The sequence below is a fragment of the Phyllobates terribilis genome, unplaced genomic scaffold (genome assembly GCF_046119375.1).
Source record: "Phyllobates terribilis strain yellow unplaced genomic scaffold, ASM4611937v1 Scaffold_1__5_contigs__length_1240528914, whole genome shotgun sequence".
Taxonomy (NCBI): Eukaryota; Metazoa; Chordata; class Amphibia; order Anura; family Dendrobatidae; genus Phyllobates; species Phyllobates terribilis.
Window position 1 is genome coordinate 658497135 of NW_027362761.1, and position 25708 is coordinate 658522842.

Here is a 25708-nt window from a genome sequence, read left to right on the forward strand (position 1 = left end):
CATGAGTGCCTTCTTGCTGCACTACCTGCAACATGACCCTCGGATTGTCAGAATTCGAAGTAATCCCGACTACTGGGTTGCCACACTCTTAGATCCCCGGTACAAAAGTATATTTGCCGAAATAATTCCTGCCATAAAAAGGTATTGACGAATGCAGGAGTATCTGTTGCAGAATCTTACATGTGCTTTTCCACAAAACACCAGTGGTGCACGTAGTGAATCTCACAGTTCTAACTTGCCAACGGTGGGACTGTCGAGTCTTCATCACTCAAACAGTAACAGTAACACAGTATCTGCTGGTAACAGCAATTTTGTGGAATCGTTTCACCACTTTTTTAGACCATCCTTTGCAAGGCCACAGGAGACAAGAAGTCTGACACATAGTCAATGCCTAGAGAGGATGGTACAGGAGAATCTCCAAGTGAACATCGAAGCCATGACTGTGTCACTGGACCCTTGCTCATTTTGGTATTCCAATCTTGAAAAATCGCCGGAGCTCGCCACTCACGCCTTGGAGATCTTGTCATGCCATGCAGCCAGCGTTCTCTCTGAACGTGTGTTCAGCGCTGCTGGTGGTGTGCTGACAGATAAGCGCACGCGGCTGTCCACTGAGAATGTAGACAGACTCACGTTCATAAAGATGATCAAATCATGGATTCGCAAGGACATTTCTACCCCTGTGTCATCCTTGGGAGACTAAAAGCTTAGGGATTTGGTAAAATCACCTCACCAACCGTTTTAAGCAACAGTGGGGCAATTGATGCCACTTAACCCTAGAACGCATGACCATAAAAATCTACACTTTCACATACCTGGGGCCCTTTAGGCCCGTGTGCAAATAACATGGAATAACTCAAACTCAAATGACAAACAACTATATACATGAAGAATACCTAGAGTTTCAAAATTCTAACTAAAGCAATCTTGCAGAAAATAGAAAACAATTAACTGGGCGGGCCTGCAAGGCCACAGGTATGCGTTCTAGGGTTAAGTGGTGTCTGTGCCACAATTTTGGGAGTCCCCTTGCTGTGTCTTACGTGACGTTGGCATCGTCAATTCCAGGTGGGTTGGGTCGCACCCCCACCTTTTAACTGTAAGAAACTACATACACTATGGCTTGGGGTAACACAGATGGTTGAGTCTGAAGAGTTGTTTACTCAGAGGTCTGCTCCAAATCTTCAGTGTCTGCTAGTCAGCGTAGAATTTTTAACTGCATCTAGCCTAGGCAATACTTTGGGCGTAGTAGCCCAGCTGCGAAGCAAGCTGCACCGCCTGTGTATCTAATAAGAATTTTTAAATTAATCTAGCCTAGGCAGACTGTGGGGACCCCCAACCAAACCCAGATGCTCAGCCCCCCTACCGCCCCCCTTTCATGGACAACCCAATAATGTAACTCTTACAACTGGATGGGTGAGGATCGGTCACAGCTTTATTAACTCTTTATACTCATTCCATTAGAAAGGCATTTTATTTCTAAAATAATTCAGCTTGTTGCAGCATGCCCTGGGTCCCCACTCCGGCAAGTTGGCCAACAAGTGTAACTCTCCAACATGTCCTTTCTATTTCCAGGCCACGGAGGATCCAGCGTACTCGTATGCAGGACTCTGACCCCCACCCATCACTCTTAACGCTTGTTCCACTCCGTCCTGGAGTCCTGACAGAAATATGTCCAGTCCAATATCTATTAAGTGAACACCGTCGGGCCGTATGAGGCCTGCTTTATCTCCTTCCAGTTGTCGGTGTCGTATCACTACACCGCCTCTGTCTCTTCTAAATTTTGCCATCCGAATATTTATTACCCGCCTTGTCCATTCGATGGCCGTGATGTCTCGCGCACCTTGCCATACCGCTATAGGCACAATCTCTGACCATACTATAGCTAATTTTGTGAAAAATTCTCTGAAGCGCTCAGTGTCTAGTTTCATTATTGCCATTAGTTATGCGCTCTTGTGATGACCTAGGTTGTTTCCCCAGGCCTGTATAACTAAGATGACCGGACCTCTTGCCTCTCTCCCTACCTTGATTACCTCCATTAGTACCTGTGGCCATAGCAGGCCTCTAATACCTCTCCAGTTGAAATATGTGTTATGAAACTCTAATTTCCTCCCGCCTGGGTGGACTTTCGCCCTTTTTTGTGCCCAATATATATACGAGTGGCCTATCACTCACACTGTTGGCTTAGCGTCACCTGTAAAAGAAACAAACCACGTTAGGATAACAAGTCCGGTCTTATGTATCTCGCCAAACACGTGGATCGCCATCTCCCTATCCTCTGAACTTCCGTTTCTGACAGTCCTGCTCTTGCTGCTTCCGTGGCCGCACCTATGCGGAATGAGTGTGTCCCGTAATCTTTGGGGTGGTTCCCTGCCGATGTTATGCATTTATTAAATATAGCTTGGAACAGGTATCTTGATAATGGCGTTCCATCAATGTGTGATACGAAGAAATTACTTTGTGATCTGATGGTTAGATATGTTTTTACTATTGTTACCCGACTCAGTGTACCGTTTGTGGGTTGTAGAAGTACCCAAGTACCCCTGCCCGCTGGAACCGTTTTCGATTGGTGTATGCGTACACGTATTGCATTATTGGCTATGACTACTTCCTGGTGTAATAAGCGTCCACTGGTGGTAATTTTGGATTGAGGGACTAATTCGCTTATACATAGCGCCCCGAAGAAGGCGATCACAAATGCAGTAGACATTAGTGTTGCTTCAAATTGTGAGTGTCATGTTAATGGTGTTAGGGATAAGATGTGAGAAATCAGTTTTAATGACACGGGACGGGACATCTACATTCCTGACTTGGCTGACCCCTTTTCCACCCTTTTATGGATTGTCTGATGATGAATCTTTGTCACATCTCCCCAATTCAGTAGTTGGAAGTGAAATGCTACTCCGGTCAGACACCGCTGCGCTGACGCCCCTGATATGCCCCTCATCATTAGCTGGTGGAGAAATTCTATGGTGACTTGTGATCTGGCTTGTTCACATTGGTCAACCCGTCTGCCTGCTACTAGTCGTGTCCACTCTTCCCATGCCTTACCGTATGCTTGCCATGTTGACGGGGCAACTGACGTTCTGATTAATGGCATCAACTATTCGCCATTAGATCCCATAGGGAGGGTGGGCAACTGTTGCCCGATGGGTGGGCGTTGTGGAAGAGCTCTGTGAAAATCTGCCAATTGAATTGTTATAAAGCGTTAGCAGCAGCTTTATACCCCTCAGCATAGTGGCTAGCGCGGACCCATACATTGTGTTTTAGGCACAGGAATACTAGCATGCGTAGAAGGCCTAGCACTGGGAGAGACGATGATGCCATCTTATTAATGCAGTGCGCTAGGCTGGTGTTTTGTGTTATGAAGCGTATATTTTTGTTAGCCAGGCACGCGCCCCATATTTCTATTGCTACCATTATTGGGAAAAATTATTTTCAGGGCTAGATGCAGCTAAAAATTATTATTAATTTCAAAGCTGGTGGAGCTTGGTATAGATGGCCTAATACAATGAGTCCCACACACTGCTAGAAGCCCAAATATTTTTTCAGAGGTAGATGCAGATAAAAATTATTTTTAATTTGCAACCTGATGGAGGTCAGTATAGATGGACTAATAGAGAAAGTCCCACATACTGCTAGAAGGCCAAATATTTTTTCAGAGCTAGATGCAGATAAAAATTATATTCAATTTGCAACCTGGTGGAGGTCAGTATAGATGGACTAATAGAGAAAGTCCCATACACTGCTAGAAGGCCAAATATTTTATCAGAGCTAGATGCAGATAAAAATTATATTCAATTTGCAACCTGATGGAGGTCAGTATAGATGGACTAATAGAACAAGTCCCACCCACAGCTAGAAGCCCAAATATTTTTTCAGAGGTACTGTAGATGCAGATAAAAATTATTTTTAATTTGCAACCTGATGGAGGTCAGTATAGATGGACTAATACAACAAGTCCCACACACAGCTAGAAGCCCAATATTTTTTCAGAGCTAGATGCAGACAAAAAATTATTTTGAATTTGCAACCTGATGGAGGTCAGTATAGATGGACTAATAGAGAAAGTCCCACACACTGCTAGAAGGCCCAATATTTTTTCAGAGGTAGATGCAGAAAAAAATATATTCAGTTTGCAACCTGATGGAGGTCAGTATAGATGGACTAATACAACAAGTCCCACACACAGCTAGAAACCCAATATTTTTTCAGAGGTAGATGCAGAAAAAAATATATTCAGTTTGCAACCTGATGGAGGTCTGTATAAATGGATTAATAGAACAAGTCCCACACACAGCTAGAAGCCCAATATTTTTTCAGAGGTAGATGCAGAAAAAAATATATTCAGTTTGCAACCTGATGGAGGTCAGTATAGATGGACTAATACAACAAGTCCCACACACAGCTAGAAGCCCAATATTTTTTCAGAGCTAGATGCAGACAAAAAATTATTTTGAATTTGCAACCTGATGGAGGTCAGTATAGATGGACTAATAGAGAAAGTCCCACACACTGCTAGAAGGCCACATATTTTTTCAGAGGTAGATGCAGAAAAAAATATATTCAGTTTGCAACCTGATGGAGGTCTGTATAGATGGATTAATAGAACAAGTCCCACACACAGCTAGAAGCCCAATATTTTTTCAGAGGTAGATGCAGAAAAAAATATATTCAGTTTGCAACCTGATGGAGGTCAGTATAGATGGACTAATACAACAAGTCCCACACACAGCTAGAAGCCCAATATTTTTTCAGAGGTAGATGCAGAAAAAAATATATTCAGTTTGCAACCTGATGGAGGTCTGTATAGATGGATTAATAGAACAAGTCCCACACACAGCTAGAAGCCCAAATATTTTTTCAGAGGTAGATGCAGATAAAAATTATTTTTAATTTGCAACCTGATGGAGGTCAGTATAGATGGACTAATAGAGAAAGTCCCACACACTGCTAGAAGGCCAAATATTTTTTCAGAGCTAGATGCAGATAAAAATTATATTCAATTTGCAACCTGATGGAGGTCAGTATAGATGGACTAATAGAACAAGTCCCACACACAGCTAGAAGCCCAAATATTTTTTCAGAGGTACTGTAGATGCAGATAAAAATTATTTTTAATTTGCAACCTGATGGAGGTCAGTATAGATGGACTAATACAACAAGTCCCACACACAGCTAGAAGCCCAATATTTTTTCAGAGCTAGATGCAGACAAAAAATTATTTTGAATTTGCAACCTGATGGAGGTCAGTATAGATGGACTAATAGAGAAAGTCCCACACACTGCTAGAAGGCCAAATATTTTTTCAGAGCTAGATGCAGAAAAAAATTATATTCAGTTTGCAACCTGATGGAGGTCAGTATAGATGGACTAATAGAGAAAGTCCCACACACTGCTAGAAGGCCACATATTTTTTCAGAGGTAGATGCAGAAAAAAATATATTCAGTTTGCAACCTGATGGAGGTCTGTATAGATGGATTAATAGAACAAGTCCCACACACAGCTAGAAGCCCAATATTTTTTCAGAGGTAGATGCAGAAAAAAATATATTCAGTTTGCAACCTGATGGAGGTCAGTATAGATGGACTAATACAACAAGTCCCACACACAGCTAGAAGCCCAATATTTTTTCAGAGGTAGATGCAGAAAAAAATATGTTCAGTGTGCAACCTGATGGAGGTCTGTATAGATGGATTAATAGAACAAGTCCCACACACAGCTAGAAGCCCAAATATTTTTTCAGAGGTAGATGCAGATAAAAATTATTTTTAATTTGCAACCTGATGGAGGTCAGTATAGATGGACTAATAGAGAAAGTCCCACACACTGCTAGAAGGCCAAATATTTTTTCAGAGGTAGATGCAGATAAAAATTATTTTTAATTTGCAACCTGATGGAGGTCAGTATAGATGGACTAATACAACAAGTCCCACACACAGCTAGAAGCCCAATATTTTTTCAGAGGTAGATGCAGAAAAAAATATATTCAGTTTGCAACCTGATGGAGGTCTGTATAGATGGATTAATAGAACAAGTCCCACACACAGCTAGAAGCCCAATATTTTTTCAGAGGTAGATGCAGAAAAAAATATATTCAGTTTGCAACCTGATGGAGGTCAGTATAGATGGACTAATACAACAAGTCCCACACACAGCTAGAAGCCCAATATTTTTTCAGAGCTAGATGCAGAAAAAAATTATATTCAATTTGCAACCTGATGGAGGTCAGTATAGATGGACTAATAGAATGATGCTATGCCCAAAAGATTTTACTTCACTAGGTGCAGTAAAAAAATTGGTATTCTATACACAGGTGGTATATCTTGCAACACAGATAGGCTACTCCACTGACTAACACACTCTGCAATAGGCCAAAAAGGATTAGTTTGCTAGATTCAGCCAAATGCTGTGAAAAAAACTTGCACAGCACTGGCACAGACCTGCCTAGCAAAAACTGATAGGAACTGATGTAACTTAGTCCTGAAAAGGACTGCAATTACAATTAGTCTTTACTCCCAAAACCTATCTATTTAAGAGCACAGACCTGCCTGATAAAAGTCATAGGAAATGCTGTAACCTAGTTCTTAAAAGGACTGCAATCACAACTATTCCCTACTCCCAAGCTATCTGTAGATTTGTGCGAAAATTGGCTTGAAATTAACAAGGTATAGCGCACACAGCAACAGCGGTGCCGTCTAACACGCAGCTGCAGCAGTGAGAAAATGGTGGCGACGGGGAAAATGGCTTGGTCTTATAGGGCAAGGACATGTGACATACACTGCCAATGACACATGCCCTTGCTTGTGTGAAAAAAAGCACTTCGCTCCGTGTGTGCGCTGCTGATAGGCTGACAGATTGCACCTCCCCACTGTAAATGCAGGAAAGAGAAAAAAAAAATGGAGATCTTCATTGTTCCTGCAGAGATCCATCCCCTGCCCCTCCCCCCACCCCGCTGTACACTCAAACTGCGTATTAACATTAATTTTCATCATTACTAAGAAAAAATCCAGTTATGATTTTGGTGCACGAACAGTTATCGAACATAACCTCGAACAGCCGAATTTTTCTCAAATTGTTCGTGTTCGCCGAACGGCTCGAACACCGCCCAAAACAGCTCGAATTTGAGATTGGCGAACAGTTCGAGTAGAACAACGCTCATCTCTAGTCACGACCAGACCAGCCCATCTAGAATTTGAAGTTGCATCTGTTTTAGCCTTTACAGTTTGTCCTTTAACAGAAACTTCTGCTTTTCGTTCCTAACTTTCTTCAGCATCATTATCCTGACTGAAACGTAGTGATTCCACTCTCCTGTTCCTTTTCATGGTAATAGCTATGTCACAGACTACAGTCTGCCATTTTTGTACATATAGAACTTTCAATTATTTTAGACACTTCATCCAGTTTTAGTGGAATCCAATAAGGTAAAAACAATTTGGGGATAGATATTTATAGTGTATAGATGATTAAGTCAAAAACTCTTGATGGAAGTTAAATATTCATTCATATTGTATGTGATTTCTAACTGCATCTGAATGTCATATTTATACATAATTTTAAATTATGTTTTTAGGTGGGGATGTTGAACCACAGACGCTAGCAGAAATGAAAGAAACCAATGTTATCTTAAAAGAGGTTCGAGATCTACTGAAACAACAGGTGATTTCTAATTAATCCAGTGCTGTGATCTTATAGATGTAAAGTTCTTAAACAATTCCTCAATAGTATTGTTACGATTAAAGGGATATAACCTACCAAAAGTAGTGATTTAAAATTTCTAGGATATGTAATGACTAGTGATGAGTGAGCATGCTCACTACTGCTCGGTACGCACCCGAGCATCTCACTGCTCGAGATCCTTGGCAAGTACTTCCCGGATGCTCGGGCAGGAGCTCGAGTCCCCTCCCCACATGTTGGGCGCTGTTTAGACAGCAAATAAACATGTGTGGATTGCCTGCTTCTCACTGAAATGCCGCAGCCATGTTGGTTGTGGCATTACAGTGATTGGCTGCCCGCATAGTGTCATTGGGTCTATATCAGACCCGGTGACCCTATGCTTGTCACAGTCTACCCTTCAGACAAGCTGCGACGAAACAGCTTCTAATCTTAATCAGCCAGATGTCTAGATTTGTTAAGCCAAGAGAAATACACTATTGTGTTTGTGCTGACTTGTGAATGTATGTGTGTTTCTTTGGTTGGTCAAGGACAGTGACTCCATGTGAAGCAATGATGTTTGTTACTATGCTAACTGCATATTATACTAAAGCCAGCTAGATGTTGATTTAAAGAGTCCCCCTTGCTATACCAACTATGTTAATTTATTACATTCACAAACAACGAGACCTGAGCCCTGTGGAATAATACCCTCCCTAATATTTGGCCTGTGGATGTGTACTTCAAAAGTCAATTGTAACTATTTTTAAGTGACACATGCCTCTGTAGGTGGTAGGCTTTACAAGGAGAATCAAAGATCAGACACACTCTTAAGAAGAGTAGCTTGTAGCGTGGCTCGATCCATAGAGACAACGATTTGGATTCTACATGATTCCGCCCTAAGGGTATACAGCCCTGACTGGAAGATATGGATCTGCTCCATTGACCATCAGAGAACCCATGGATACATTTGGGGATACCAGGTTGGGATGATGAAGTCGCCTGGCCCCATGGATATGTTGTTTGGGGTTACCAGGTGGGACCATCATGTCACCTGGAACCCATGGAGACATTCAGAGAAGCCAGATTGGGACCAGCTGGTCATTTGGCCCATGGAAACTCTCGAAAAGGCCAGAGTGGGACCCTTGGGTCTCCTGGACTTGTACTTTGATGGACTGTCAGCTTCCTAAGCTTGCCGCTATCTTCTCTCGGTGGGGGCCCGCCAAAAGCAGGGGGGGGCATTTGTTGTGGTAGTTGGCCCTGGAAGTCCCAAAGTTGCAGCTGTTTTACCCCAGGTGGAACAGCAGAAGGGTGAGACTGTGTAATGTTGTACCATCTTGGGTATTTGTTGGGACTGTTCTATATGTTATTGATTGCTGGTGGTTGAATAAATGACCCTGTGTTGTCTGAGTGGTATTATTCCCAAGGAAGTCCCCCCGGGTCTTCACACAGGCAGAGTAGGGAGAGGTGCTGCTGAGCTAGGGAGAGAATTGGTGGTTTACTTGGTTAGATAATAGGTATTCCAGAGCAATATACAGTATATAAATCTCAACTAACAGTCCTTCTAAGGACTGATCCAGATGCATACATATCAATCCTGGTAATAGCAGGATTTAGGCAGATAGAGTTTGCGGAGAGTCTATAGAGAAGAATAGGGTCTATTGCACGTGCTGTCTGCTGCTGGTACTGATATCCATAACCCTAGATATTAGGGCTAATATTCTTTTTGCTGTTAATCCTGATTATTTGCTTGAAAAGCAATATAATACATCATTTTACTGCTCCATTTGCTTGTTTGCAGCATGCAGCCAGATTTGTTTCATTTTATTTGCATTGCTGAATTGTGGAAGCAGAGAAACTTGTCCATCATCACACGTGATCCGATATTACTGCGGCAATAATCGTGACATTTTTTGGAGTGTGCCAAATATTACACTCCATTTAAAGTCTGCTAGTTGTGTGTTGTTCAACCTATTCCCACTTCCTCACTGACCAATACCATACTACAAGGCCACTGCCTAAAACCGTGGTCATCAGACGTGATCCGATATTAGTGCGGTAATAATCATGACATTTTTGGGAGCATGTCAAATATTATACTCATTTAAAATGGGCAAGGTGCGTGGCAAAGGATGGGGAAGTGGACGTGATGGTGTACGAAGGGGCCGAGGCAGTGGACAAGCTGAAATTGTGCCTGCTGAGGGACCACAAAAAGCACCCACATCATGTTCCACTACCTTCCTATCCAACTTTGAAGATGGCCGGGAACACCACTATTGAAGCTAGAGCAGTGTGAAAAGGTTGTTGGTTGGATAGCAGATAATGCTTCCAGTCAGTTTGCCACCACCACCCTGCCTTCCACACGGTCCAGTCTCAGTGAGTCTGGACCATATATCCCTCACCCTGATACTCCTTCCTCCCACTATGCCGAGTGCCTGGAGACAAGTGATCCCACACTTGGACACTCTGAAGAGCTGTTCACTTTTCCATTTATAGATTCGGGCCCCTAGCCCAGCCAGCTTCAAGAAGGGCAAGAAGTAGCATGTAGCGATGCCCAAATATTTGAGCAGAAACGGTCACACAAAGGCGACCATGGGAAAGTGCAATTACTGTCGCAAGAGGTGGATGATGATGATGATGTGACACAGCTGCCAGCAAGTCAAGAGGAGGCCCAGGGTGCATACATGGAAAACAAGGTGGTTAATGACCCAACATGGCAAGGTAACATGCATAGCGAGGACAGCAGCACAGAGTGGGAGGGAGGCGTAGCACCACAACAGGCAGGAACAAGCAGTGGGGTGGCCACAGACATAAGGCGGGCAATAGTTCTCCGGAACACCAAAACAAGGGAAATTGCCAATCCAACTGTTAGGTCTTCTTGAGTCTGGCTTTTTTTTAAAGACTGTCCAGTTAATCCCAAAAAGGCCATTTGCAACATTCGCCATGCCAGCATTAGCAGGGGCAGCAAAACTACCAGACTGACCACCACCAGCATGCTCAGGCACATGACAGCAAAGTACCCAACTAGTTGGGCAGAATGCCAGCGTCCAGAAGCAGTGTCTGTGGGTGACACCACTGCCTCTTCCCCTGTTGTACGTGCATGCCAAGCCTCTGTCTATGATGCAGGCGAAAATGTCTCCCACCCTGCACCTGTCCTTACACACTTGCAACTGTCACCGTCAGCAACCACGTCCACTTCTTTGTTTCAGCACAGAGTTCAGTTGTCCCTACCCCAGTCCTTGAATGCAAGCACAAATACGCAGCCAAATACCCACAGGCCATAACACTAAACTGCCACATTTCTTGAATGCTTGCACTTGAAATGTTGCCTTTTAGGCTCATTGAGACGGAATCTTTCCGCAACCTCATGGCGGCGGCCGTCTCTTGCTACTCGGTCCCCAGCCACCACTATTTCTCCCTGTGTGCCATCCCCGCCTTACACAAGCACGTGTCCCAGATCAATACCCGTGCCCTCAACAATGCAGTTACTGGGAAGGTCCACATAACCACACACACGTGGACAAGTGCTTGTGGCCAGGGACAGAACATCTCACTGACGGCACACTGGGTTAATATAGAGTCAGACCCTGGGTGGAACACATACTCCTGACGTAGAGGAATGTGGTCCCTGGGTCAATTAGGGTTGCCTCCACATTCTACAGATCCTGCACCTCCTCCTCCTTTTCAGCCTCCGTCTCCGAAATGACATCAGTCGGAAGCTGGAATCACTTGTGAATGTATGTGTGTTTCTTTGGTTGGTCAAGGACAGTGATTTCATGTGAAGCAATGATGTTTGTTACTATGCTAACTGCATATTGTACTAAAGCCAGCTAGATGTTGATTTAAAGAGTCCCCCTTGCTATACCAACAATGTTAATTTATTTCATTCACAAACAAAGAGACCTGAGTGCGTCCAAATTTTTGGCAGCCCTTGCAGTCACTGCATACGCAGTAACAGTATAGGAGACCCACTTCTTAATAATGGGAAAAAAGCATAGGTGGCTGATGGCCCTCTAACAATAGTAAGGGCCATCAGATGGCCTTGTAAAAATAGGTTTTGTGACTTTCAGAGTCCCTCCTTCATAAATGAAACAGGATGTGTCTGATCATGTCTCACAAACCACATGGCCAGATAAAGTAGTAAAATGTTAAAATTACCTTACAGGTGAATGTATTTTTCACCGTTGAAAGCAATGCAAAAGTGCAAAAATGCATCAAAAACGCCACGTGTGAAGGAGCATTTTTGTTTTTGGTTATTTATTTTGCCTTATATACAAGTCATTACCCTGGAAAGAATGTTTCTTAACATTTTTTTCCAGGATAATCCATAAAAGCCCATAAAAGTCTAAGTCTAACAGCATTGTCCACAGCAGTGACCTGGGGTCTTACCCATGCTGTTGCCCTATCATTTGATCACTGTTTCCATCGATTTGGCCAATTTTTACTTCCCCTCTAGACCTCTGGGGGGACTGGCAGAAAAATACTCGAGTTTCCCATTAACTTACAGTGGGCTCATTGTTCGGGTTACGACTTACTCAACCCGAGTAATGAGCACCCAAGCATTTTAGTGCTTGCTCATCACTAGTAATAACTTTTGATTGTGAGGGACTGACATTAAGAAGCCATAATGTGCTACTTAACCAATGCATCATCTTCACAATGTCCCCCTGGAAAATACAGTTGTTGTATGTATGTATATTGTTCATAAAATTGCAACACAATTGTCACCTGAAGACAGACAGGACATTCCCTATATAAATACCTTTGACACTTTCATTTTTCGGGTTTTGGATTCCTGTATAGTCCATAATCTGAGGATGACTGGTATCAGAAATACAATGATGAGAAAAAGGGTAACAATGTTTTGAACTTTTGACTTTCAGGCTCCATATCTCACCATCCACTGCTGCTTCGAACGTGAGACTACTATCATTTTATAGACAATCATCTTGACTATCTCATACATAAATTTGACTTGCAACTATTTAACATATGATTAGTTATGCAGATTATTGTCATGTGACAATGTTACTGTTTTGCTCCTAAAATCTAAATTTTAATTTGTATTATTTTGTTAGTATTTTGTAAATCCACCTTTGGGTTTCAATACTGCCTGAATCCTTCTGGGCATGCTCTCTCGATCAGATTCAAACATGTCTCAACCGAAATCTGATCCCAGGTCTCTTCTTCTCTTCCCAATGTTGGTGCATACTGGTCAACTCACCTGGGTATGTAAACAATTATTTCTTCAACTATACTCACAAGTGTTTGATTGAGTTAAGGTCTGGGGACTATAGGGGCCAATCCAGTACTTCTACTTTATTGTCATTGAACCATTTCTTTGCCAATCTCGATGGATGTTTCTGGTCATTTTCTTGCTGAAACACAATGTCATCCTCTTCATACGCATAGTATTAGAATGTACAGTAGTGTTCAAAATAATAGCAGTCCAATATGACTAACCAGATTAATCAATGTTTTTGGTATAAATTATATTACCACATGTAAATCAATTTAGCAGTTGGTGCAGTCAATTCCAAGAAAACTAACAGACTCCGCATTCATGATCTGCATGTTTTTGAGTCTGTGTATTTGAATAATTATTTGAAAGGGAATGAGGTCAATAATTCTGTGAATCTGTGAAGAAACAGGTATGAATCAGGTATCCCTTATTTAAGGGTGAAGCCAGCACATGTTGTACATGCATTTCTCCTTGAAAGCTGATTGGTTCGAGACATTGTTCAGAAGAATAGCTTACTTTAATTAAAAAGTTTATTGGAGAGGGTAAAATGTATAAAGAAATGCAGACAATGATAGGATGTTCAGCTAAAATGATCTCCAGTGCTTTAAAATGGAAAACAAAACCAGAGAGATGTGGAAGAAAACGGAAGACTACCATTCAAATGGATGGAAGAATAGCCAGAATAGCAAAGGCTCAGCTAATGATCAGCTCCAGGATAATCAAAGACAGTCTCAAGTTACCTGTGAGTACTGTGACAGTTAGAAGTTGCCTGTGTGAAGCTAATCTCTTAGCAAGAAGTCCCCCAAAGTCGCAAAGTGGACTGATGAAAGTAAAAATTGTTCTTTTTGAGTTCAAGGGCCGCAGACAGTTCATCAGATGACCCCCAAACTCTGTATTCAAGCCACAGTGCACTCTGAAGACAGAGAAGCATGCTGGTACAAACATCATAAAATGGGCATGTTTCTCTTACTATGGTGCCAGACACATTTACTGCATACCAGGGATTATGGACCAGTTTGCATATATTAAAATACTTGAATAGGTCATGTTGCCTTACGCTGAAGAGGATATGCCTGTGAAATGGGTGTTTCTACAAGACTACAACCCTAAACACACCAGTAAACAAGCAAAATCTTGGTTCCAGTCCAACAAAATTGAGGCTATGGAGTGGCCAGCCCAATACCCGGACCTTAATCCAACAGAACACTTGTGGTGTGACATCAAAAATGCAGTTTCTGAGGCAAAGCCAACAAATGCCAAAAAATTGTGGGATGTAATCTAAGCATCCTGGGCTGGAATAACAGTTGACTGGTGCCAGAAGTTGGTTGACTCTATGCAACATACAGTAGATGTGAAGCAGTTCTAAAAAACTGTCGTTATACCACTAAATATTAGGTTAGTGTTTCACAGGAATGCTAAATTCTAAAAAAAAATAAAAAATAAAAAAGGGGGTACATATTGTGAGTTTGTAAAGACAAATGCAGTCACTGCTCTTTTTTAGAACAGCCCAATGTTCATTTTTTGTTATTTTCTGTAAAGTAGTTAAAAATTATATACATTTACATTTCTCTTCATGTTTTGAATTAGAAAACAGTGTGCAATGTTCCCAATGCATGGAAATAATAACTAGTATAAACATTTTGTGCTTAACTCATGGTTTTGAACACACTGCTATTATTTTGAACACTATTGTATGAAATAACTCGTCTTGTAGGATACTCAGCTATAGCTCAGTATCGAGACCACCATCGATTCTGGTCAAGTATCCAACACCTATGGCTGTGAAACAACTCCATATCATCAGGCTTCCTCCACTGAACTTGCCAGTTCCTTCAATATCTCAATTTGTTGTCCATTTTTTCCCTTGTTTCTCCTAGTCTATTGACTTTCGTCTCATCACTCCAACCTTTTGCTTGGGAATCAGCCTAATTACACACTGAGGGAATGTGAGAAAAGGTTGAAGAAAAAGATTTTTCCACCACCAGGAGCAAAACAGTAACAATGCAGTGACATCACAAGAATCTGCATAATTAATCATATGATAAATAGTTATAAGTGAAATTTATGTATGAGATAGGCAAGATGATTGTCTATAAAATGATGATAGTCTCATGTTTGAAGTAGTAGTGCATGGTGAAATATGGAGCCTGAGAATCAAAAATTCAAAACATTTTATTTGTTACCCTCTTGCTCGTCACTGTACTATTTTTTGTTTTCATGCTGTATTCATATCTTGACAATGATTATTCTGACATATTTATGTGCTGACGGTGGTTCTGGTGGTCTGTTCATGTGCTGACGGTGATTCTGGTGATGTAGTCATGGGGGTTTTGGTGGTGTACTCATGTACTGATGGTGGTTTTGGTACTGTATTCATGTGTTGATTGCGGTTCTGGCAATGTACTCTGGTTCTGACGCTGGTTCTGGTGATGCTGTGAGGTCCTGACAGTAGTTCTGGTGATGTATTCATGGATTAATTGTACTTCCAGTAATGTAGTCATATAGATGTAGCAATCTGTAATTTATTAGATGTAATACTAGATTATAGTGTCAGTGTCCTGGACTGAAAATACAGCCATCTGAATGAGGCTGTTATGCCGGACAGAGCCTGTCTGGTCGTATCAAGGATGAGTTGGCTGGCAGAGATCCACTATCCTCGTTGGACGCCATTATACTAGGACACATCTCTGCCTCCATGGGCTAATTCAGGAACAAACTTTGATGTCTCTCATGCCAGAAGACGACCCAGACTTGCTCCAAACCTCCAGTTCCCTTTGCTACCTCAAGGTGTAAGCCACTGAGCCAATGCACTTTCTGGTCAGGAACAACAGCGGAGGTACAGGGAGAATATTTGTATGTACTGTGGAGGCAAGGGACATTTTGTTCGCCAATGCCCTGTGAGACCAGGAAACTCCAGCACCTAGGGTTGGGCAAAGAAATTACCCTATGTGCTGTCCAAAGTTACTGACCGAAGTTACCTTGACCTGGCTGGAGAGGTTCCTCTCCTCTGCTGCCCATCTAGATTCCAGCTCCGTGGGTAACTTCATTCATATGGATCTGGTGCTGGATCAACCCCTGACTATTGCCTCCTTTTATGGACAACTCCTGGCAGAGCCTATTTGATTCATGATGCTTCCAGTCATACTGGAGATTGGAGTCCTGTATAGTGATATAATTTCCTTCTACGTGCTTCCCAGATCTGTGAATTAGTTTCTCCTGGGTCTTCCATGGCTGCGTCTACGCAAAAGTGATTTACTGGTTCTCCAGTCAGGTACTTAATTTGGGACGGCATTGTGCTTCCAACTTCTTAGCCAAAGTCATTTACAAGACTCCGCCTCCTGTGCCTTCGAAAATTGCTTCTCTGCCCATCCACTATTGTGCCTTTGCAAATGTCTTCAGTGAAAAGGAAGCTGAGATCCTGACACCACACAGACCTTTTGGCTGTCCAGTTGACATTCTACCTGGTACGTCTCCACCTCAAAGCCAGGTGTATAATCTATCTCTACCTGAGACTCAGTTCATGTATGAATGCATCCAAGAGAATTTAGATTCATGCGTATGTCTCCTGCCAATGCCGGCTTCTTCTTAGTGACTAAGAAGGATGGTTACTTACACCACTTTATAGACTATTGAGATCTTAACAAAGTCACTATAAAGAACAAGTATCCCATGCCTTTGATTTCTGAGCTATTTGACATGATTTGTCGAGCTATAATTTTCACCAAATTGAATCTGCGAGGGACTTACAACTTGATTCATATCCGAAAGGGCAATGAATGGAATATGGCCTTTAATACCCGTGGCAGTCACTACGAATATTTCATCATGCCTATTGGTCTGTGTAATGCACCCAATGTTTCAGGAGTTTGTTAATGACATCTTACGAGATCTCCTCTATGTTTCCGTGGTTGTGTATTTGGACAATTTCCCCTGATCTACCTACTCACAGGAGACACGTCCGTCAAGTTCTGCAATGTCTCTTGAAGAACAATTTGTTTGCCTAGCTGTCCAAATGTGTCTTTGAAAAAACCTCCCTACCCTTCCTCTCGACTACATTGTTTCCAACCAGGGTCTCCAACTGCCGTTCTCTCCTGGCCTTGTCCTCTGGGAATGCATGCCATTCAGATCTTCATGGGTTTTGCCAACTTCTTCAGGCAATTTATTCTGCACTTCTCGTCCCTCATGGCTCCTATCTCCGCTTTAACCAAGGAGGGAGTTAATGCCAGAACCTGGCCTGAGTCAGCCGTGTTGGCCTTCCAGCATTTGAAAGAGACCTTTGCGAGTGATTTGGTGCAGCATCACCCAAATCCCAAAAACCAGTTCCTACTGGAAGGCGCCAGCTCTCCAGTAATAATATACACAGACCATAGAAATCTGACCTTCCTGCTGCCCACACAGTAGTTGAATCCCCAGTTACATTTCAGTCCTGCTGAAAAGAATTTCAAAGTAGATGCTCTGTCTCAATCTTTTGATGTGACCGATTCCGTGGAGGAGCCTTAGCACATCATTGACCTGACCAGGATTATTGAAGCAGCCCCTGTCCTTTTTAACCCCTTTACCCCCGAGGGTGGTTTGCACGTTAATGACCAGGCCAATTTTTACAATTCTGACCACTGTCACTTTATGAGGTAATTACTCTGAAACGCTTCAACGGATCCCCCTGATTCTGAGATTGTTTTTTCGTGACATATTGTACTTCATGATTGTGGTAAAATTTCTTCGATATCACTTGTGTTTATTTGTGAAAAAAATGGAAATTTGGCGAAAATTTTGAAAATTTTGCAATTTTCAAATTTTGAATTTTTATGCCCTTAAATTAGAGAGATACAGTTATATGAAAAAGTTTGGGCACCCCTATTAATCTTAAGCTTAATGTTTTCTTAAAATTGGTGTTTTTGCAACAGCTATTTCAGTTTGATACATGTAATAACTGTTGGACACAGTAATGTTTCTGCCTTGGAATGAGGTTTATTGTACTAACAGAAAATGTGCAATCTGCATTCAAACAAAATTTGACAGGTGCATAAGTATGGGCACCTCACCAGAAAAGTGACATTAATATTTAGTAGATCCTCCTTTTGCAAAAATAACAGCCTCTAGTCGCTTCCTGTAGCTTTTAATGATTTCCTGGATCCTGGATGAAGGTATTTTTGACCATTCCTCTTTACAAAACAATTCCAGTTCAGTTAAGTTTGATGGTCGCCGAGCATGGACAGCCCTCTTCAAATGATCCCACAGATGTTCAATGATATTCAGGTCTGGGGACTGGGATGGCCATTCCAGAACATTGTAATTGTTCCTCTGCATGAATGCCTGAGTAGATTTGGAGCGGTGTTTTGGATCATTGTCTTGCTGAAAGATCCATCCCCTGCGTAACTTCAACTTTATCACTGATTCTTGAACATTATTGTCAAGAATCTGCTGATACTGAGTGGAATCCATGCGTCCCTCAACTTTAACAAGATTCCCGGTGTCGGCATTGGCCACACAGCCCAAAAGCATGATGGAACCTCCACCAAATTTTACTGTGGGTAGCAAGTGTTTTTCTTGGAATGCTGTGTTTTTTTGCCGCCATGCATAACGCCTATTTGTATGACCAAACAACTCAATCTTGGTTTCATTAGTCCACAGGACCTTCTTCCAAAAAGAAATTGGCTTCTCCAAATGTGCTTTTGCATACCTCAGCCGACTCTGTTTGTGGCGTGCTTGCAGAAACGGCTTCTTTCGCATCACTCTCCCATACAGTTTCTCCTTGTGCAAAGTGCATTGTATAGTTGACCGATGCACAGTGACACCATCTGCAGCAAGTTGATGCTGCAGCTCTCTGGAGGTGGTCTGAGGATTGTCCTTGACTGATCTCACCATTCTTCTTCTCTGCCTTTCTGATGTTTTTCTTGGCCTGCCACTTCTGGCCTTAACAAGAACTGTCCCTGTGTTCTTCCATTTCCTTACTATGTTCCTCACAGTGGAAACTGACAGGTTAAATCTCTGAGACAGCTTTTTGCATCCTTCCCCTGAACAACTATGTTGAATAATCTTTGTTTTCAGATCATTTGACAGTTGTTTTGAGGAGCCCATGATGCCACTCTTCAGAGGAGATTCAAACAGGAGAACAACTTGCAAGTGGCCACTTTAAGTAGCTTTTCTCATGATTGCATACACCTGGCTATGAAGTTCAAAGCTCAATGAGGTTACAAAACAAAAAAAACTGCTTTAGTAAGTCAGTAAAAAGTAGGTAGGAGTATTTAAAACAAGAAAATGATAAGGGTGCCCATACTTATGCACCTGTCAAATTTTGTTTGAATGCAGATTGCACATTTTCTGTTAGTACAATAAACCTCATTTCAAGGCAGAAACATTACTGTGTCCAACAGTTATTACATATATCAAACTGAAATAGCTGTTGCAAAAACACCAATTTTAAGAAAACATTAAGCTTAAGATTAATAGGGGTGCCCAAACTTTTTCATATAACTGTATGTCACACAAAATAGTTAATAAATAACATTTCCCACATGTTTACTTTACATCAGCACAATTTTGGAACCAAAATTTTTTTTGTTAGGGAGCTATAAAGGTTAAAAGTTGACCAGCGATTTCTCATTTTTCCAAAAAAATTTACAAAACCATTTTTTTAGGGACCACATCACATTTGAAGTCACTTTGAGAGGTCTTTATGACATAAAATACCAAAAAGTGACACCATTCTAAAAACTGCACCCCTCAAGGTGCTCAAAACCACATTCAAGAACTTTATTAATCCTTCAGGTGCTTCACAGGAATTTTTGGAATGTGGAAGAAAAAAATGAACATTTAACTTTTTTCACAAAAATGTTACTTTAGACCCAATTTTTTTTATTTTTGCAGGGGTAACAAGAAAAAATGGACCCCAAAATTTGTTGTGCAATTTCCCCTGGGCACACAGTACCCCATATGTTGGGAAAAAACACTGTTTGGGCGCACGGCAGGGCTCGGAAGGGAAGGAGCGCCATTTGACTTTTTGATTGTAAAATTTGCTTGAATAATTAGCGGACGCCATGTTGCGTTTGGAGAGCCCCTGTGTTCCTAAACATTGGAGCTCCCCCACAAGTGACTCCATTTTGGAAACTATACCCCCCAAGGCACCTATCTAGATGCACAGTGAGCACTTGGAACCCCCAGGTGCTTCACAAATTGATTCGCAAAAATGAAAAAGTGGAAAAAAAAACACTTTTTTATTTAACGGATTAATTTGTGAAGCACCTGGGGGTTCCAAGTGCTCACTATGCATCTAGATAGGTGCCTTGGGGGGTCTAGTTTCCAAAATGGGGTCACCTGTGGGGGAGTTCCAATATTTAGGCAAACAGGGGCTCTCCAAACGCGACATGGTGTCCGCTAACAAATTGAATGGAAAATCGGCTCAAATTGTTAGCTGACACCATGTTGCGCTTGGAGAGCCCCTGTGTGCCTAAACATTAGAGCTCCCCCACAAGCGACCCCATTTTGGAAACTAGACCCCCAACGCACCTATCTAGATGCATAGTGAGCACTTGGAACCCCCAGGTGCTTCACAAATTGATTCGTAAAAATGATAAAGTGGAAAAAAAAATACTTTTTTATTTTTACGGATTAATTTGTGAAGCACCTGGGGGTTCCAAGTGCTCACTATGCATCTAGATAGGTGCCTTGGGGGGTCTAGTTTCCAAAATGGGGTCACTTGTTGGGGAGCTCCAATGTTTAGGCACACAGGGGCTCTCCTAATGCGACATGGTTCCAATTTGTTAGCGGACACCATGTCGCGTTTGGAGAGCCCCTGTGTGCCTAAACATTGGAGCTCCCCCACAAGTGACCCCATTTTGGAAACTAGACCCCTCAGGAAACTTATCTAGATGTGTGGTGAGCACTTTGAACCCTCAAGTGTTTTGCAAAGGTTTATGACGTAGAGCCGTGAAAAAAAAAATATTTTTTTTTCCACAAAAACGCTCTTTTAGCCGCAATATTTTTATTTTCACGAGGGTAATAGGAGAAATCGGACCCCAAAAGTTGTTGTGAAATTTCTCCTGAGTACGCTGATACCCCATGTGTTGGAGAAAACTACTTTTTGGGTGCCTGTCAGGGCTCGGAAGGAATGGAGTTCCGCTTTGGAATGCAGACTTTGATGGAATGGTCTGCGGGCGTCATGTCACGTTCTCAGAGCCCCTGATGTTCCTAAACAGTGGAAATGCCCAACAAGTGCCCCCTTTTTGGAACGGATACCTGATTTGTCAATTTTATAATGTAATGTTATACGCCAGTTGTGTAGGACAACCTGACAAACACTACACAACTGAAGTATGACAACCTGACGAACACTACGTCAGCTGTGTAGTGTTCGTCAGGTTGTCATACATCAGAAATTAATTCAATAGTCCATGGAAGTATGGTACCTTTTGAAGCAGTCTTTCATGCAGAGACCAGGTTTGTCGGGGCAAGTGTCACATTGGTAAATGGTGTCCTTGCGTATTCCCCTTCGGTAACACACTTAGCACTTCTTTTGTGACTTACCTTTTTTTCCGCTGTGAGGGATCTGCCCCGGGAAATGCTGGCCCGGTACAATTCGAGGTCCTTCAGTTCCAGAAGTAGTGGGGCCCGCTCCTCCACCACTGCAAAATATCAGGGCCTTGATAACTGTCTCCTGGAAGTGAAGGTACGACGCAGAAGTCTGGCCTGCACATTTTGACAGAAGGAAAGCGTTGTGCATTGCCATCTGAACAATGTGCACGGCCAGCTTCTTATACCATACCTTGGCCTTTCTCAAAGCACTGTACGGCTGGAGGACTTGATCGGAGAGATCAACTCCCCCCATGTACTTGTTGTACCCCACTACACAGTCTGGTTTGGCGACCTGTGTAGTGGAACCTCTTACAGTGCTGAGGGTGCTGCCATCACCATGTATGGTGGTCAAGAGAACGACATCCCTCTTGTCCTTGTACTTGACCACCAACAGGTGTTCGCTACATTGGGCTCTGCTCTCACCCCTTCTGAGCAGCTACCCAATTAGCGTCTTTGGGAGGCCTTTCTGATTTTTGCGAACAGTACCGCAAGCTGCGGTATGTCGCGCAGAGAGGGACTTGAAGAGCGGGATACTTGTATAAAAGTTATCCACGTACAGGTGATAACCTTTATCCAGCAGTGGGTGCACCAAGTCCCACACAATTTTCCCACTCACTCCCAGAACAGGGGAGCATTCAGGGGGTTCAATCCGGGAGTCCTTCCCTTCATAAACTCTAAACTTGTGAGTGTACCCTGAGGTACTCTCACAATGTTTATACAGCTTGATCCCGTACCTCGACCTTTTACTGGGCAGGTACTGCCGGAATCCAAGCCGCCCCTTAAAAGAAATTAAGGACTCATCCACGCAGATGTCCCTTTGGGGCACGTACACTTCACCAAACTTGTTGTTGAAGTGCTCGATGACCAGCCGAACTTTGAAAAGACGATCAAAGTTCGGGTTATCGCGTGCAGGACACCTTGCATTATCTTGGTAATGCAAGAACTTGTGGATGGCCTCAAGACGTGTCCAGGTCATGACCATTCGGAACACTGGAGTGTTATGCAAAACGTCAACACTCCAGTATTGCCAAACCTCTGTTTTTTTCAGGATCCCCATATGAAGGACCAGTCCCCAAAACTTCATCATTTCTTCTGCTTCTACAGGAGACCAGTTAGAAAATGATGAAGAGGGGTTTTGTTACAAAAATTGATGAGCATACAAATTGGTTTGGCCCACCATGAGGTTTATAAAATCCTCAGAGAAAAAGATTTTGAAAAAGTCTATTTCTGTGAGGCCGGTGGTGTCACACTTGATTCCTGATTCCGCCACGAAATCAGGAATCAGTGGCTCAAAATTTTCGGGGGGCGAGGTCCATATTGGGTCAGTAGTGGGGGGCACTGGAACATCTTCTCTCCTGCGACGACTGCGGGGCGGTCCATCAGCACCTGAGGAGGAAGAGGAGGAAGAAGAGGAGGAAGAGGAGGAAGAAGAGGAGGAAGAGGAGGACGATGAGGCGTCGGAAAAGTAAAGAAATGTGGGATCCTCGCCCTCGCTGTCAGTCTCAGTGTCGGAGGCAACAATAGCGTATGCCTCCTCCGCTGAATAGCGAGTTCGGGATGAGCCGGACATTTTTTTTTTCTCGTGTATGTGGTGCGTGTGTGTCAGTACTTTATTTAGAGTGTGTGTGTGTCAGTGTGCTTGGTGTGAACTTTTTTTTCTGAAAAAAAAGAGAAAAAAGGGAACTACAGTAGGTGGTGCAAACAGCGAGCACGAGTGCGGATCGGTGAACTATGTCACCAATCAACTCTCGGCAGCTGTTGGGTGTGTGCGCGGATGTGGTGCAAAGGTGGGGGGGGGAATTGACAGGGACAAGAAAAAGTCCTGAAAAGCAGCGAGCGCGGACGTTGATCAGTGACGTAGACACTGCTCAGCGCTCGGCCTCTGCAGGACGCACGAAAAAAAAAAAAACTGGAGGGGAGGAGGATTGGGGGTAAAAGGAGGGGGGGGAGGGGGGAGGAGGAGTGAGAAATGCTGTGATTGGCTGTTCAGAATTGAACAGCCAATCACAGCGATCGTGGATGGGAAGGGGCACCGGAATTTTAATGCTGTCACCGCGACTTCAGCCACGGTGCGCATTAAAGATAGGGCATATTAATACGTATCTGGTCCATAAGGCCCAGGGCACAGATACGTATTAATACACCCTATGTCATAAAGGGGTTAAAGACATTCCTTCAGGCAAAACCTTTGTTTCTAATGCTATAAGGAGAAGAGTTCTGTTTTGGGGACACAAATCCAAGTTGGCTTTTCATATGGTCATACGCAAGACCACTGAGCTGATTGATCATCAATTTTGGTGGCCCTCACTGGTTAAGGATATCCGGGACTTCATAAACACCTGTTGACAGTGCTCCAGAACCAAGTCTTCCAGGGACAAACCTGCTGGCCTCCTCCACATTGCTATGGACTTCATCATGGACCTGCCTTTCTCAGAGGGTTGCGACATCATCTGGGTTGTGGTGCATCAATTCTCTAAAATGGCTCACTTCATTCTTCTGGCTGCTCTTCCCTTTGCTCCTAAGCTCGCCACGCAGTTCTTCCGGCATGTGTTTCGTCTCCACGGTCTGTGCACATCGTCTCTGATCGTGGATTCCAATTAATTTTGAAGCTTTGGAGAGCTTTGTGCAAGCTACTGAATGCACTGCTGGACTTTTCCTCCACCTACCATCCGCAGACCAATGGGAAAGTAGAATGGGTTAATCAGATTCTTGAGGACTACATTCGCCATTTTACCTCTGCCCGTCAGGATGACTGGATACAATTCCTCTCCTAGGTGGAGTTTTCCTACATTAACCACGTCGGGGAGTCTTGCGGCGAATCTCCATTCTTCGTGGTAAGCATCCTCAAGTGCCCTCTCCTATGTCTGCTTCCCCTGGGTACCAGCAGCTGATGCCTTGTCCTTAAGGTCGTGTCCCAGATGAAGACTCATGTGGACAAAAAGAGAAGTTTGCCAACCTCAGTATCTTCCAGGAAATAAAGTCTGGCTGCCATCCCAGAATATTCACCTGAAGTTGCCTTTGGTATCTCGGTCCATACAAAATCCTCAAGCAACTTTATCTGGTGACCTATCATCTTCAACTCCCTGGAATCTACGGATCCCAAGCACCTTTCATGTCTCGCTCCTGAAGCCATTGGTCCCTCAGACCTCTTCGAAGTTCATGACACCTGGATACTAAATAAGGTTCAGGGGAAGATCTTCTATCTGATGTACTGGAAGGGATTTGGACCTGAGGATAGATCTTGGGAACCTGCGGAGAATATCTGTGCCTCTGTCATTTTGAAAAGGTTTCTCAGTCGCTCTGGCCAAAAATGGAGGGGGTGGAAGGAGAGTACTGTTACGTTGGCTACTTGCATGCCTTCTAAGCGCCGCCCTACTAATTGTTTGTTATGCTTAGCTCCACCCAGTACCTGACCATCGGGTGCTGGTTGTGAGTCATAGGGGGGGCGCAGCCAAACTCTGCCAGAATTTGTATGTGATAAGTACCTACCCTGATTTTCTGCACTGCTGGATCAGTACCCCGTGCCCCTATGCACGTTTCGGTGCATATAGCACCTTTTTCAAGGGGAAAGTGACCTGAGGTAGGTACTTATCACATGGAGAGATTTTCTTTACATGTTTATTAACTTTTACAGCCCTGGTTTAATGAGAGATTTGGACGCTTATACTATGTCAAATGAAGCTTGTTCGCTTCATGTACAAATAACCCCTTTTTTCCATGAGTTAAACTTACATATAACAGGTATAAATGTGATTTAGGACTCATGGTAAGGGATTTAGTGTTCTGTGACCAGTGGTACTTTCTAGTCTTATTCCCTCTTCTCGTATGCACAAACATGTGAGCTGCACTGCAATGTCTTCTTTGAAGCCTATATCTGGACCTCGTCTTAACTGTATGAGGCATTGTCCTCTTGTTCTGGTATTTATTTGAACCCAGCTCTTTTATTGTATTTGTATGAATTTTGTCTAATAAAACTGTGTCTATTTTTTCCAAATGATTAACTTTTTGGATCTTTCTATGACTCTTATTTGGTGCGTTGTAGGTTACTCAAGATTAATATTGCTGTTGGCATCACTTAGGGAGAGATTGTGCCGAAGGGATAGTGTAGGACAAGATAAGGTTAATTGCACTTCCTTTCTGCTGCAACTAGTATCAAAAGCCCTTCTCAGGGATAATAATGTTCTTTTTGCTCTTAATCCTGCAAATTGTTTTGAGCAGGGAAATTGTATACACCATTTACTTATACT

The 25708-nt window shown here is 42.9% G+C and overlaps 1 protein-coding gene across 1 annotated transcript in view; it reads left to right on the forward strand.

Moving 5' to 3' along the window:
* Positions 1–25708, forward strand: part of LOC141273238 (cartilage oligomeric matrix protein-like) — a 1071601-nt gene that overhangs the window by 151151 nt on the left and 894742 nt on the right. The window contains exon 2 of the mRNA XM_073684814.1: positions 7569–7654. Coding sequence (XP_073540915.1) covers positions 7569–7654 — 86 coding nt within the window. The remainder of the gene's footprint in view (positions 1–7568; positions 7655–25708) is intronic.